The 17,027-nt window shown below is 35.4% G+C and overlaps 1 protein-coding gene across 2 annotated transcripts in view; it reads right to left on the bottom strand.

Moving 5' to 3' along the window:
- The window catches only part of GLRA3 (glycine receptor alpha 3), an 83,137-nt gene that overhangs the window by 32,863 nt on the left and 33,247 nt on the right, over positions 1 to 17,027 (bottom strand). For both annotated transcript variants that reach the window (XM_064710640.1, XM_064710641.1), the window contains exons 4-5: positions 6,076 to 6,299; positions 3,286 to 3,368 (exon numbers count right to left, since the gene is read on the bottom strand). In XM_064710640.1, the coding sequence (XP_064566710.1) occupies positions 3,286 to 3,368; positions 6,076 to 6,299 (307 nt within the window). The remainder of the gene's footprint in view (positions 1 to 3,285; positions 3,369 to 6,075; positions 6,300 to 17,027) is intronic.

Genomic DNA, 17,027 nt, shown 5'->3' with positions numbered 1-17,027 from the left:
ATATGTGCATTTTCATTTGTTCCCTTTCTAAGATAAAAAAGCAGCTATTCTAGCTGCTGAGAAATCATTTGGTAAAATAAATCCTTTAAAAATAGAAGACATTTCTACTGAAATATTTTTCAGACACTTCATGATCTAATGAAGTACTTTTACCAGGGGCAAATCCAGCTGCTCAGACTGACCTTGGAGAAAACGTTACATGAGCCAGATAAAAATAAAGATATCATTTGGGAATAAAAGCTATACAGGATTTTTTCTCTCAGACTTTTCTGTGATGGAAAAACCATATCAATACTGAAGGAAAGTATCTAATACTAAAAGAAATTACTACTTAAAGGAGAAACAAAACCCATAATCTGTCTGTTATAATTGTCAGTCTTTGCAACCCAGTGGTAACCTGAGTAAAGATAGGTGATTGATTCTAATTTTCTCAGTGACACATTCTGAAGCAAGTCTTGCAAGATCAGACACAGTTTACAGAAACTGTGAGACAAATGGGCATTGTAAATTCATAATGTACAATGTCCTACACAACTTGGAAAAAACAGCAGTGATCACCACTTCAAAAAGAAACATCTGGAAGCACAGCTACTGCTGTTTTGCTCCTGCAAACCAGGCTATAACGTAGCCTGGTGGTCAGATCATTCACTCAGGACATGAGAGGACTGTGTTTTCTGTTTTGAAACTAAATGTCTTCCACTTCCCCAGACAAGGCATTAACCACTAGGGTTACTGCTTTGATCCCCCTGTTTACATTGTCTCACTGTGCGCCAAAAATGCAAGGCAGACAGCCAGAGCAGAGTATGACACTGTGGCCTAGAAATTAGAGATGCTTGGATGGAATCAGGCTCTCAGGGTTATGTCAGTTCTTACCTCGGGAGATTTGATGTGAAGCCTGGGAAAATGCCAAATGCATCATCCTCCTTTTATCTTCTATAATTTTAAATAGAACTAGATGTCTTTTCTTAGCCAGAGAGTCTGGAATTTGAGTGTTTCTGCTCATCCTTTCCTAAGTTTTGGAAATTGATCAGAGTTCACTCTCATATAAACTACTCTTTTTTTTTTTTTTTTTTTTTTTACCTGATCACTCTTCTTCCTGGCATGTAGATATTTTTTGTAACACTTCTAAGTTGTTTATCTCTTTTCCTGTCCTTCCTGTACAGAGAAACTGGCTATGGACAGGTGAATTCCTGCTCTCAAAAGTCTAGGATCTTGGAACTTAGGTCAAAATGTAACTGTTTTGGATCTGTACCAAAATAATCTCAGGGAACTGCTGCCTTGGTCTTGCAAACCTTACTGGTTATTCTGCTATCAGACATGTAAGCATATCCAGAGCTCCCACATGCTGCAACATTTTCTGCCTCAGGCCATCATTTTTTCCCATAGTCTGTTTTTTGATGTCTGAAGTTACAGGTAAAATAGAATTAGACAAGACAATATGGGAAAAGCTTTATGGCTTGCAACTTCCTTATGAAATCAAATTTGATCTTTCTCTGTGAATAAAGAATTTGAAGCACTCATCTGTATTTTCTTCAGCTCTTCTTTTGTGAGAACCTCTCCTTACCGTGTGAATGTGCAGCTGGGAATTTACGCCCACTGAACTCAATGATTAAAAACAAGACTTCAGTGAAAAATGTTCTGCTGGAAAATACAGTAGAACATCCACAGTGCCATTCAACTAATAAATGTTGGTTCCCTGTGGTGTAGTTTGTGGGAACTGTGGCCTCCTGCAAGGTTTCTCTAAAGCAAACCAGATGCCTGCTTGTTTAAGAATGCTCAGTTGTTGTGTGACCTGTCCTCACAACAGCTGAAAGAGAGGAAAAATGCAGCTGAGTTTATGAAGCTGTTAAAGCAAAAGCTTCAAAACTTCTCAAAGCATTTTTAATGATACATTTTGCTTGCTCAGTCAAACACTATGATACTTCCTCTTTGAAGCATAATTGTATTTAGTGAGTAGACCTGCCATCTGCATGTACTCTGATGCAACTGCCTCCTGGTAGGTAACCTTTTGTTTAGTCACATTAATTATACAGGTTATCGGTAGGATTGTCTGCTCAGGTTGGCTGTGGAGTTTTGCTCAAATCCTGGGTATATAATATTGTCCTAAATTCCTTGACATTTGCAGCAAATAATTATCTCTCCATTTTAGTCAAGAAAATTTCTGCTGTCAGATTCAGCTGCTGCCCTCATATTGAAAGGCTGCTTCATAATGTTACCATCTGTCCATTGTAATAAAAGATAGATCTGGCTTTTGTACTCACCCTGCAATAGCCTATAAATAGCACACCATACAACAAACAGTTCTGACATACTGACTGATAGATAATTACCTCCCCTTCCCCTAGGTGCTGCTTTGTTCCAGTAAAAGAAAAAAACTCCAAAAAATGTTAATAAAATTATATTTGTTGTGTTTCTGATGTATGATATATTTAAAATAATCCAATATGTTCATTCTATAAGAATAATTCTTTTATTTTTTTGAAATATTTTACTTGTTGGCCCTAAAACTGTAAATCTAGATATTTTAGATTAGATATGAATACTTTTTACTCCTGTCATTTATTTTCACTAACTTCAGATTGCTGAAAGCTTTCAAAGAATGCTTTACTTCATTTTATTTTTGTTCTTTGCATCATTAGGAGGGTTTTTCAGCTACAGCTCTCTTTCAAAGTCTTCTCAATTTAAGGGAAGCAGCAATTCCCAAATACTTCATATCACAGGGAAAATGAGAATATAATGCATCAGACAGAATAGTTGATTTCTCCTTTTGTGAGTGTGTTTGTGCCTTGAGATGGCATAGCTGCTTTACACTTTCCATCCTCTTTTAAGTAACAAGATATCAAGGTAGATGATAAGTAAAATATACTATATGTTGTAATATAATTATTTAAGTAAAATATACTATATGTTGTAATATAATTATTTTATTTCACATAAAGCCCCATCCATCACTTCTCTAAGTTATTCTTATGTTCCCTTTATGCTTTCTCTATTATTTACCTCCTGCATGTGTGAACACAGAAAGACTTATGGTGAAACCCTATGTGCAGAAATATTTGCACAAACTGTCACTGAGTTTAATGGTAACTTCAGATTTACACAAAACTCTATTTTCAGTTCAAATCTTCCTCAAAATCATGTATACTTCACAGATTCTATTGATGAAATAGAATATTCATTTTGAAAATTTGTTCTTGTACCACCACAAGGGGTTTTCCTACCTCCTGTATAGCTGTTGTAATCTCTGCAAAAGTATGTATAGGATAATACATTACGCAAACTTACAGCTTTCCAGCTGCATTATACATGTTTGCACATCCATTGGAAAATTTTTGAGATCCATCGGACAGGAAAGTATTAAAGTCAATCTGAAAGGACACAAAAAAACTATTAAAAACATACCCCCAAAAAAGCCATAGAACTGTGCGGGAAGAATGCGCGAATACAAAGGAAGCAATTAGAAATAGAATACATGTTTCCGTAGAAAGCTCTCAAAAAAGGTCTCTATTAGCTGAATCCATCTAACTCAACCTAGTATGACACCATGGAAAATAAATTTGCAGACTATCAGAAAACTAAATTTTTCAGTAGGGAGGCCTAACTTAATGAGAAGTCTAAAGGAATGCAGCAGCAGTGTGCCTTTTTGTGCTACAGCATAAAAATTACACAAATTTGCAAGAATTTCATAACATATGCCAGCAGTCATGGTGGAAAAGTAGTTTTATGTGTTGCTGTCCTAAAATAAAGTGCTTAAAATGTCAACACAAAGGCTTAAACAAACATTTGATGATATTGATGGTAAACCAAAATATGGCTGCAATTTTGAACTGCAGCTGTGCATCAGTGTTAGTCCTAATAATTCCTGTGAAATTCTTTTCAAATTATGAGCAAAGAGGTATTTTTAAATTTTAAGTTAAAAATTTATTTCTTATTTATTATAATAATTTATGAATTATTTACAGTAATTTATCTTTCGAGTAAAAGTTCTCTGAAGAATCAGAAAGAAGAATTTATAAGAGATAAAGGCATGAGTTTTCCTTCCTGGCTATGCCTATGTATCATTGACATTTTTGGCACTGGGGCTAAAGGGAAGTGGGCAGTAGCTGGCAAGTATGGCTGTATATTTCTTTTACCTAATTTTTTGTTGGTGACCAAACCTTCTTGATTCATTATTGCTATGATTTCTGTTTAGCCAGACAGTGATAGAGCTGCATGGGGAGAGTCTGAAGAGGGAAGTCAGACACATCCCCTGTTCCCATGCTGTTAAAAAAAGTTCCAAAGGCAAATTCTGGCTAGTAGGTAACACAGCAAGTAATTTCAGAGGCACCTGGACTTTAATTTGTGCTTCAGTAAATATTTTAGTATTTTATATTAAGTGTTCATTGAGCTGGGAACTGTTACCCTCCATTATTTTTTTTTGTCTGTGTTGTCCCAATGCAATTAGAGATGAGGAGAAATTAGGGAATGAAAAAAGAAGCAAATTTAGAAACTTTTTTTTTTCCTTTTAATATCAGCATAATAGCAATTAGCATATCTCCCCTTATCAGAAGGTCAGCTTACTCAAATGCACATAACTAAACTAGATGCCAGTGATATGACTTTAAATCTGTTTTAGAAACTGTTATAACTCTTAATTAAATCAAGGCAACATAAACTTTCTGGCTTCATAAGAAACTGAGGAACTATCTGGTGTCTGCTTTTGGCACAGTTGGTGTTTGCCTTTATAATTTAATATGATCCTATTTCTCACATTTGGGGTTTTTCACCCCATTTCATGTGGCCATGAACTTGCTCTAAATTGTATTGAATTTGCAATCCAAACTTGTTTCAGCTGAATGGTGGGGTCTATACTGTGTACAGTGTGCACTAGGAAGGAGTAGAGCAAAGCAGGGAGTTATTTGATTAGAGTGGAACAACACCCAATGCCTCTTGAGGTGACTCAGAAAGTCTTCAGATAATTGAGTTAGATCTATTTCTACTTGAATTCAGGGAAGGAATCCTTTCAATCTACTTTGAATCTATTTCTAGTGACAGAATACATGCTGTGACACTGAAGATTGATTATGTTCCCAGAGTGGCAGACTAACCTCCTTTTGGATATGAAATCCTCATAAGAATTTTAACCCAACCTTTTCTCCTTGTGTAAGCTTTGAGAAGTGCTGCCTAATGGCACTGGAAGGAGGGAAGGAGGAAGGAGATTCTTGCCACTGATACAATTAATGCAATTCATAAAGTTTTCTCTTTCTCCAGAATTCAGAGCGTTTAGAGATTCCCGACGTCTCTTCAAAGAGTCTAATTATCCATTAATTCAGTGTCATAAAAGCATGCAAAGCAAAACACTGAGCTGACAATAGTATATTTATTTTGAAAAGAGTAACATTTTGCACACTACGTGAGTCACTGCTTCAATACCAAATCTAGTGGGGTATTAGCACACTTACATCTAATGTGTTTCTCATTAGATTCGCTTTTTGAAGACACTGGTAAAATGCCTACTGATGTCTCTATTAAAATGAAAGTGGTGGGAAGTGGGATAATTAGATTTTGTCAATACTTATGATTACTGCTTTCAGCTTCTTAAAACCTTTTCAAAAAATTACTTTCCAGTTTTCTCTCCATCTTCAGAGTTGAGTAAATGACTATGCTATAAATGTCATACTTCCTCAAACAGGCCATCTTTTCAGGTTGAAGTGCAACTGCAGTGTCCAGAAAGGGAGAAAAGTAACATTGGATTGTCATGACATTGGAGGCCACAGACTTTGAAACTTGTATATAGGCCAACTCAGATTATAGTACTACAGGATTATTTGTTCTGTGCAGTGTCCTAGTTCCTCTAGGCTCAGTACCTGTACTTTAAAATGAGAAAGAAATTTTTCTTATTACTTTTACTGTGTGCCTGACTAATGAGTGATCATTTTTTATTTTAATATAAACAATGAATGCTGACAAAATTCTGCATACAAAACTCACATATAATAGTTCTGCATGACTAGCAACTGAATATACGTTTTAGAAAATCCTAATTATACTTTTGAGCTTCTATCTGAAAAAAACCCCATTAGATTAAAGACTCACCTGATGGAATAAAGTACATTTCCATTCTTGAAAATCCGCAACAACTTATTATCTGTTGTTACTTCATGAAAGTTGGCACCTTTTTCATTAGCAAAGAACAGATCAGGTTTCCAAATGGAATCCAGCATGGATGGATCTAAATCTAAAGAGTCATCTGGATATTCACTGTATGCAAGGCGTGGATCATTCCAATTCTGACGGAGAAAGATGTTCACTCGGTAATCCTGAATAAAAGAGAAAACAAGCAAAGCTTTATCAAGCATAGGGATTTAGCTTTTATTTCATTTCTTAGCCATGTAATCCCCTGTCCATCTGTGGACGACAAAAGAATTACTTAGCTGAATGCCAGAATGATACCTATTTATATTAGTGGGACACAATGGGTAAGAATAAAGATGCATTTCAAGGCAATCCAAAAACATCCTAAGATAAGGAAATCCAACCTCCATGTACAGTTCATATAATTCCATATAACTCTACCTTATCTATCTACCTACTCTATCACAAATTTGTCTTGAATTTGAAATAAGAAGCATAAAAAGAGATTTATGGTGTTACCTTTTTCTGCCCAAACCCTGGCAGGGATATTCCCATTCCCTCTCTCTCTGTCAGTGAGAATCTGTCCCACTGTAAGGGAAGTTAAATTATTATTTTTTCTCTCTCTTTAATCCTTACTTGGTTTAGACCCAGCACACAGCCTTTCTGTGCCTCAGTTTCCTATTGTGTGAGCAGTAGCTTGCCATACAGCAGTCTGAGGAGAGCACATGTTCCTCCTCTCTTCAAATAGGGTAGAGACCCTATATGTCTTTATAATAAATTAGATTAGCTACTGGTGTAGTCACCTGAATTTCTACAGAAATTCCTGTCTTAATCAAGAGGACTTTTATAGAAAAGATGACTTCAAACTTCTGGAAGTCATTTTGCACATACATCCCATCAGAAATGTATTTATGGCTCCACTTTCTTACAACTTTGCCACTCTGAAAATACTTGGTTTTAAATAAAGGTGAATAATAGTTTCTCATTACATTGCATTTAGAACTGAGACTGAACGTAAGGGCATAGGAACTATACTTTTATTGGTCATAATAAGATTTTCCTCATTATTTGAACTGCATTAATGAAAAAGATCAAAATAAAATAGAGAAAAAGATAGGTTAGCTGCAGGGAGAAAATGGCAACTGGATGTCAGACCTTACATGACACTTCTGAATATAACAGAAGTAAAAATGAATCACTTTTTTATGGTTAAAAAAGATTATGAAAATTAATTTCAACAAGAAGGCTTTTTTAGTCAGAATGGGAAATTAGGTGTCCAGGGTTGAGAAATAAAATTTAGCCAAAAACTATGGACACTAGTTTTAATAGGTTAGACTAACTAGTTAAAACCTCATTGGTGTAGAAATTGTTGGTTAAAAATGCAGCATTTTATTGATATTTCTCTTAGGAAACTTGGGGCATGCAGCCATGTAGTGGGGAAGAATCATGCCAACAAACATAATAAAGGACAACAGGAACCTCAATGTGCAACATTTATTCATGAGAAAGTTTTTCATATCTTCAGCATCCTGCTGTTTTGGTCAATTTAATTACTCAGCTTGACTGAGTAAGTAAGTGTAGCCAAATATGCTAAAAACATGCTTACCAAGTATTGCCCATACTTGCCAATATTTGTAAATCATATAGAGAAAGTTCCAGCAAAGAATTTTATGTTAACATAACTTTACCAATTTTTAGCACAAAGAAGGTAATTAGAAAACTACACCTGAAAAATGAAATTAATTCAGATTACTCTTTCCAGCACAGGAAAAAGGCTCTCTGACCAAATGGAAGCATGCAACATTAAATGCATTGGAATTGTTAATCAACTGCTTTATTTAAAGAAATAAACTGTTAATTAATTTGTTAAAAACACACACACAAACACATCCCAACTCCTTTCAGGAAAGGATTGAAAGACATTTTCTTTTTCATCATGGGTAGGGAAAGCCTCAAAAGTCATAAAAAGTTCTTAAGAGAACCTGTTGGTGTTTTTATAATTAGTACCATGATGTGGTAAAACCAGAGCCAGGGATTTGTACTATACAGATGTAAAAACAAGCCTGTATTTTCTGTGTGTTTCCACAGTAAGACAAAATTCTTAGACAAGCTTGTGCCTCAGTGCTCACAGAACTATATTTTGGTGTCTTCTAAAAGGGAATAATAACCCCTGAAATATTCTTATTTCTTTGCATGAAATATCATCCCAATATCATCCCAAATATCATGTAGTACCAGCGTCCATTCCAGCTTGCTGTATAAAATCAAAAGGACAGGAGGAAGAAGGATGTGGGAGCAATGAGGGCTCCGCTGCCTTTCCCAGCATGTGCGATCCTTGCACTGAAGGAAACAGCTCTAAACCTGGGGCACTGGGGTGGGAGCACTACAGCTCTCAGGACTTTGTATTTCTGCCCAACCCAAGCTTTATATTTTAAATTATATAACCTGAGGTATGTCTATTTACTTTACTTTTCTCAGTAGAATATGAAGACTTTATGGACAGGATCATTTTTATAGTAAAGGTCTTCTCACATGTATGAGACAGAACAGGTGAAAAATGCATAGCATGAAGGCCAAATGAAAAAGGAAAATGAAGAATAACAAATGATGTGATCCTTTCAAAATTATATTAAGTTATTCTGTATGTCAGTATGAGTAAAGTTTATTGGTTTAAATTGTTTCCAGCTTTTAAGATGAAAAAAGTCCTGGTTAAACTTCTCACTGAAGCAACTGGAGATATTTTTCATTGTTATCTCCCTTGAAAACGCTGCCATTGCCACTCATTACTTACTTAAATACATATCCTAATCTATCAAAGGAAAGAGGCTGCTATTTGACTGCTGTTTCATGAAGGACAAGTATTCATCATCTCAGTTTATAACTACACATTATGAGCACAAGGCCTAACTACTTTAAACAAGTAGGGTTGTTTGATGCAAGCACAGACACCAGAATCAAACTGCCTGAATTGCTATCCTACAAGAGGCTCAGTGTTCTCATGTGCTATTTGCCTGAAAGGATGACTCCTAATTCAAATAACTGTGACAGAACAGTCCCTTGAGGGGAGGGAGAAATCATTATTTCAGTTGTGGTGGCTTCCACAGCCTCATCTGTAACCTCAAGGCTGCTATTGTCTGAACAGCTGCTGTACCCTGGTGCTACAGAGCGAGAGTGAGACGTGGGTCTGCACTTGTTTCACCATGCTTCAAAACCTTAGTGCAAGGTAGAGGGTCAGGATACTGTTCACCTGCTTCATAAGGTTCAATAAAATAAAAATTGGAGATCAGGTAATTGCTCTTTGCTGTCCATGCCAAGGCTCAGGCCACTATGGACCTTGGTATTAACATTTTGATTAATAATTTCCAGCACACAGTAAAATCTGAAATACTTACAGGATATTTTGATTTCTACTTCATTATACTTGTACAGATAGAGCTATATCACCACAACATACAGACTGTAGCTTTTTTGAGATTTTTCCACAAAAATCTTTAAGATATTAATTTCCTAATTATCACTATTTCTTTAAAGCATTTTTCATATGCACTTCATGTGGAATCTTTCTTGATCTGAGAGATTCCAAAATATGCCCCTCATTTAAACATTGAATATCACCCATTCTCATAAGAACATATGCTGTTATTTGAACCAAGTCCTCAGAATTTCATGCATAAATTACAGAACTCTCTCTGTTGCTATTCCAAATATAATAATTTTGCCTAATATATACTTCTAAGTGAAATCTAGACTTGTCTTTTTTATGATGTAGTCAAAGGATTCTTCCTTCCCTTCTTTTAACTCACTGTCAAATTTTAAAATGAAAAAGTTCTTACAGATTTTGGAAGAACACTGTTAAGAGTAAACATAAGACACTATAACAAATTTTGTTCTTGTAGAAAATTTTTTTCGTGAGTTAACTATGACACTTGTAATGAAAGCTCATTTTCACTGCCATAGAAGAAAACATTGATAATTTTAATTTTTACTTCTGAGATTTTCCATAACAACTGTCTTGATATCTGAAAAACATGCAATTTGACATGCTTTTTATTGCTGCCTTGATTGGTATAATTAGATAGGATGGCCTTATTTGTGGTAATAACATCTTTCCATTTTAAATTTGTTCACTGTTTTTAAGTACAGTGGCTGCATATTAGGTAATCAATTACTTTGTCCAAATTTTCTAGAACCACATGATTCCTCCCTCAGACATCAATGTCTTCATGGATGTGCCTTAGGAAAATGACTTCTTGCAATTTTTGTTCCTAATCTTCCTGTGACTCTTCTGTATAAGGAAAAGGATTCGGTTCCACATGCAAACACATGGAAAACTTTCCTTTCTGGTCGTGCCTGAAGTTACTTGGCTAAACACACTATGGATAATTAGGATGTCTAGATTTCAGCCCTTGAAGGCTGATGATGAGCAATAAGGCCTGCTCAGTTCCTCTAATCCTAGTCTACATTGCAAATTGTGGGTGCTCCTGCTCCCTCCATTAAGTAGGATGGCCCAGATGGATGGGAGGTTTATGTGACAACTAACTTGCCTTGATCTCACGAAGATTTAAAAATTAATTGAGCTATTCAGAAAAGACTGTTGATGGACTTAAGTGAACAGCTCCTCTGAGCAGTAGATTTTAAGGTGGGTATTAATGTTTTTAATATTTCTAGGGTTTTGGGTTCTTTTTGGTAAGTTAAGTTTTGGTGGTTTAGTTTGGTTTTGTTTGTTTCCCATACATTTCAGAACTAGTAGATATCCCAATGGGGGTCCTGGGAATGGTTTGGTTAAAGCTTTATTTTAATTTTACCTAATTCCTTTCAGAGTTTGACTCCAATAACCATCCATCAATATTCATATTGAAGTCAATAGAACTAGAAGTCACTTGGCAAAGAGCTGGCTGAAACTAGTACTTCAACATTGCTACCTGCAATATCAGATCTCTCAGACTCCCTTATACACTTAAAATTTAGAGTTCAGCAAATACAGTTATATACCACTTCTGCATGTAGTGCTCTCCCTAGGTGTGCCACCTGCTTTCATTCCCTTGGATTCTGAAGTGGTATGGCTTCTGTTAGCATTCTGGCTGGCAGAGATGAACATTCCTTGCTTTATTTTCTGCTGGGATAAGTTATACCTCATTTGCCACCATTACAAATGATGAAGAATGAGAACCTACTGCAACTACTTCAGTTCTGTCTTTCCCTTAGATAAAGCATTGGGTCATTTACAGGATGCTTGTTAGCACAGAGCTATCAGACTTTATCATTCAATCCACAGCTAAAAAAATAATATAGGCAGTAGTTTCTGAGAGAGCTCTTTGATTTTTGCTTTACTTACTCCCTTGTCTTTTTCACAAAACATTCAAAATGAGTTGAATTCAACAATGTGCTACAATATCTACTTACTTTCCATACCTTTTAGGGATAAAGCATTGCAAATGGATGGGTTTGGTTTATTTTAGCATTGTGTTATTTTGTTGAGTTTATTATCAGTAGCAATACTGGATTTTAGTTTCTGTGCTCACTATAATCATCAGAAGTCAATGGTAGTTAATATCTAGGATGCTTATTCTTAAAGAGAATAATTTTACTACTGACGTACTGTATAATAATATTTGTCATAGCTCCTACTGCATGTCCTAGAATATTTATTAATTAAAGATTCAATATACTACTCCCATATTTAATGGAAGTTGTGTGTTCATAACGCATTGCACTAAAATCACATTTTGAAACTTGTTCAGTGTAATTGCTTTTATAAGCTTTAGCTCAGGGGCTTTTAAAATGTTTGCACTTTTAAGCAGTAAAATAAGGGATTAGATGATAAAGGACATGACAATTACATGAACAAACAACATACGCTAAGCCTCTGTCTTCATTTGGTGTTTGGCATGTTCTCAGTTGACCAAAGATTCTGGGGTTTTTTTCTGCAAGAAAATGATGTGTCCCTGAAGAAGTTGTTGCTCTACAGCAGAAAGTACTTCTTGCTAAGTGAAAAGTTAAGTTTTTCTGAGATTTTTCATTTATTCAAATGAATTTTGGGTACTATATATTCCATTTTGTTATTAATGAATTTTATGTTAGCCCTTTGAATATAACTTGTTTCAATGAGTGACTGAATGGGATAATTTTATAATTTTTTACTGAAAATATGCATTTGAAATCACCCTCTGTTTCATCTCCTCAGAGAAATATAACCAAATTAGATCAAATACAATTTTGAGAATTCCATATTAAATTTCTCTGATGCCTTCCTTTATTTGGTAGACAAATATGACATTGTCTATAATAGGTTAAATAAGGTAAAATAAAAGGTAAAGTTAAACTAGCCCAGAAGCAGGGCCTGCTAACTCCCGTAGTCTAAACACTTGCTCAAGTGGGCTATGAGAAGGAATATATTTCTAACTTAAACAAATTCAATCAGATATGAGTTGACCTTAAATTTATTGATACGCATGAAATGCTCCAAGAGTTCTGTTAGGAATATCGGGTGGATGTAGTGATTTTACAATGATACCATGGCAACACATAAAATTTTATGTGTATTTGTACTGTACCAGTACTGAGGAGAAAGGGAACTATTTGTTTTTCTACCCAAAGGCATTTGAAAAGCCCTAAGGTATTTTGCCTTTTGGCTGCTGGTTCAAAAAGATGCATATCTTCTGCAATCCTGTGATATGTTTACCTTCCCAGATAACTCAGGGAGTCTTAGGGATTATTAAGGCCACACTGAATACACTTGGACAACTAAATAAAACTTCAACAGACACAAACTCCATTCAGTATCGATTTGTTAATCTGTTCCTTACATGAAGAAATTAACTTTGTGAACAAGTACATGTGGGTCTAGATGAGTAGAAAGGGAGAAAGAAGAAATATACAATTTATGGCCTTTCACTAAGTCCATGATGAACTTCTACCAAGGGGTACAAATAAAGGTAACTTATTGAAAAGTGAATCCTTATTTTAAAAGACTGTAATTTGTAATACTACAGTAATACCAGAACAGTAGTCACAGGCACAAATCTAAAACATTTTCTCTACATTTTGCTAAGCTGGGGTAAAATATCAATATATGCAATGAAAACTGTTGTAATTTTTGTATTTAGAATATATTTTATATAAATATATGTTAATATACATTAACAAGACATGCAAATTATGTATTTAATATAGTCAGTTTTCTGAAACTGTAGAGCAGCCACATTCACAAAAAAAAGGAAAAATGTACTGCAAACAAGGGACCTACTAATGGTTGACTAGAAACATCAAATTTTCAGGATTCTATCCCTTCAATCCTACCAGGAGTTAAGTAGCTAAACCCTCATTCAATTTAAATCTTTTAAAAGAAGATAGAGGAACTAAAAAGAAGATTGTGAGAGATCCGGCATATTGTAGTTTACAATGTTTGTAGATGGAAATCAGACTAGAAATCTTCTTTAACTAATCCTGTTATGCCAAAAAATTAGCTTGCATATGTTCTTATACATTTACGTTTTGAAATCCATTAACTGAAAGAGAAACCTAGCGACTGAAAGATCAGGCACTGTAAAGACTGCTTATTTTTTAAAGCAAGGGAATAAATTCAGATTCTCCAAGAGTGCTTTCAAAGATTATTGTTTTATCATCACAAACAGGTAAACAAGAAATAATGAATACGTACTTTTTTTCAGTTATGTGTGTTCAATACATTTGTTTATCCTTCACCTTCAATATCTTAATGGTTGTAATAAAGTTTGAGGTTAGTATTTATTCAGACTGCCTCAGTTTCCAATGAGAAATGCCTTGAGGAGGTGGCTGCCTGTTTCTTTATTTTTTTTTTAATTGGGAAAGAAAGATATGGGACTAAATTTGCTTGTAGGCAAAATTAAATTTTAAGTCTAGAGGCTTGCAAGTTGGGATCTTTCTGAACTCTGGAGAAGTCTGCAGCTTGTTTGAGCTGAGGTAAAGTTAATTTACTTCACAGTGGCTGTTACTGGGCTATGTTTTGGTATGTGCTGAGCACAAGGTTGATAAAATAGACGTCTTCTGTTATTGCTGAGAAATGCTTTAACAGAGCCAAAGCCTTTTTTTGTTTTGTTTTGTTTTTCCAGCTGCTGTGCTGGTGAAGAGAATGGGAATGTGTGGGAAATAGGAAGAGAGAGCTGGCATGGCTAACACCCACTGACCAAGGCAATATACCCAACAGGACCATATGGCGTCATGCTCAGTATATATCAGGGGTGAGAAATGGGTAGAGGGGCAAGAAGGAAGAGGGGCATATTCGGAGTGATTGTGTTTGTCTTGACAAGTAACTGCTATGTGTGATGGAGCCCTGCTTTCCTGGGAATGGCTAAATTTACTGCTTGCCCATGGGAAGCAGTAAATTCATTCCTTGTTTTTCTTTCCTTGTGTGTGCAGCTTTTGCTTTGCCTATTAAACTGTCTTTATCTCAGCCCACGAGTCCTCTGACTTTTACCCTCCCAATTAATTCTCTCCCTGATCCCATTGGTGGAGGAATAAGAGAGAGGCTGTGTGGTTCTCGTTTGCTGGCTGGGGTTAAATCATGACAAGGGATTTTTGTTGGTTTTGCAGTGCTTTTCAGCCCTGGATGAAATTGCTGAGAATTTGAAAGCCTCAGCAAGCTGGAGCACTAGAGGCATAGGAGCAGAGAAGCCTGTGAGTTGGGATTACCTGCGATTTGGATAGAGGGAAGAAAGTGTCAATCATCTGTAGATCTCTGTCTAGAGACACCTGTCTGATGAATCTAAACAGCAGAGTAGCACTCCCTGGGTTAATTAGTGAAAGGGTCCAATGGAAGTGCTTAGGAGTGAGAGAAGACAGAACCCAATTTCTGTGCTGAAGGAGATGGCTACTGCTGCTGCTGAGGCCCACATAATATGTCTGAGATTCTGAAGTCATAAGGGTTACTTTGTGCAAAAAGAAATCAAACTACTTGAGAGATTATGAGGGTTTTTTTTTTATTTTTTAAATTAGTATTAGGCTCTAAAAGGATTTGGAGGGGGGAGGAAGAGGTCTACGCTACTGATGTAATGGCAGCAATGACATAGGGAGTGGCATGTCAGTAGAAAATGCACATCATACCACACCTTGCTGTGATCATATTGACTTTTAAAGGAAATTAAAGTCTGATTCACAGACTCATAATACTTCTCTTTCTGCTAGATTTTAGCAGCCATAATTGATAGCATGCTGTGCTATCAATTGTCTATAGAAATTGATATGTGCTATGTATTGTCTATAGAAAAAAAAGAATCTGGTACATAAAAACCAGATTCTTACAAGCACTTTTGATGAATTGTATAACTTTACTGTTTAATTTTAAAGTATTATAAAATGGTTTCAACTTTTTTTTTAATATATGGTTTACAATATATCTTTGCAGTATGGGCATGGTGCATAGAAGTCTGAGCATACAGATCTTTTATGATGAGTGGTTACTTTGGCTGCTGTAATTAAAAAATCACACCCAGCATATGCACACCCAGAGTGCAGAAAGTATCAAGTGTTCAGAATAGAATAAAGACAGGGTGGAAGAATGGAGTTTTTAACTGATGCTAAAATGAGGCTTTGAAATTTGTTCAAATCAAGAATTTCAAGGTCATGTAGAATGTTAGTACTGAGAACTTTTCCAGGGCATATTTATTAGACTCAAGAACAGAAATTAGGAAAAAAGGTGACAATCTAAAAATCCTTTACTTTCTTAATTCAAGTTCATTCAACAAATATTCTAAAGTCCACTGCAGCTCTTGTTACTGTAAACAGAGTTAGTAAATTGCAAGTTCATGCAAAACTGAGGGAGACAGGCTACACTCATACAGTGATGGATGGGGATTTATGGACTTAACTCCTATTAGCATTAATGGGAGTTAAGGATAAAATCCCTATATATCATGATGAGATTAATATCCATTGCTTAAATACATATAATGAAGCAGCTACACTAAAGATATTTTTAAAACTATTACTTTTGACCTATTCCTTTGATTTAACTATTTTTAATAATGTTTTTACACTAATATCTGTGTTCTGATTTTAGAAATCATCACGAATGTTGCATAATCATAAACCCAAGGGAGTTAAACTTTCATGATTGCAACAAAATAAGAAACTTCATTAAGAGCATACCTCATATGATGTGAACAGAGCTATGTAGTGATGCCACAATCTTATTTTCACAGATACTAAGATTTCCTACAATAGTCACTGAGTAGAACTCAGCTTGCAAATTCGATATTTTCAAATCTTTTTCTGGATAATGCTGCAATTGCTGTATCAGGATGTAGATTTTTAGGAACAGCCTATCTGACTACAACCTTCAAACAGATTGAAAAGACTAATATAATAATGTGGAAGACTAATATAATAATGTGGAAGTAAGTAAGAAGTTACTGAGAGGGAAGGGAGTAATGCCACATGATTTCATAGTGCAGTGCTGCACAAGTAATGGTTTTCCCTTTAAGTGAAAAAGAGCAGTCAGAGGAAGAGGAATCAGTGTAAACAAACATAGATAAGGGGAAATAAGAGGTGTGAACTGTTTCCCAGCTTTGCTAGAAGATTAAATCACTTTAGGTAAACAAAGGATATAAAAATTTAACTAAAGGCTGTCTCCCTTGGAATGAGAAGATAACGATTCTGGAAGAACCTTTGATAAGTTTGTAAAAAAGCCATTTTGGTTTTAGGAAGCGTTCGAACAGGCGATGAGTAGTATTTAAAGCAGCACTGTATGCAGCACAAGGGCTTGAGCTGATGATGTAGGAGGTCACTTCAGGTCTTCTGGAGCTAATGATTGCAGTAAGTGCTGTGGGGAAGTAGAAAGCTTTGTGCCTATAAACTGAGCTGTTCAGCTTTCTATATTATACAGTGTTTTGCAAATTCTTTAAGAATGCTTATTAAAATGCATCAGAAAGTAGGAT

Source organism: Zonotrichia leucophrys, chromosome 4, assembly GCF_028769735.1.
Source record: "Zonotrichia leucophrys gambelii isolate GWCS_2022_RI chromosome 4, RI_Zleu_2.0, whole genome shotgun sequence".
NCBI classification, from domain to species: domain Eukaryota; kingdom Metazoa; phylum Chordata; class Aves; order Passeriformes; family Passerellidae; genus Zonotrichia; species Zonotrichia leucophrys.
The sequence above is the reverse complement of the archived record's forward strand: the minus strand, read 5'-3'. Positions and strand labels throughout refer to the sequence as shown.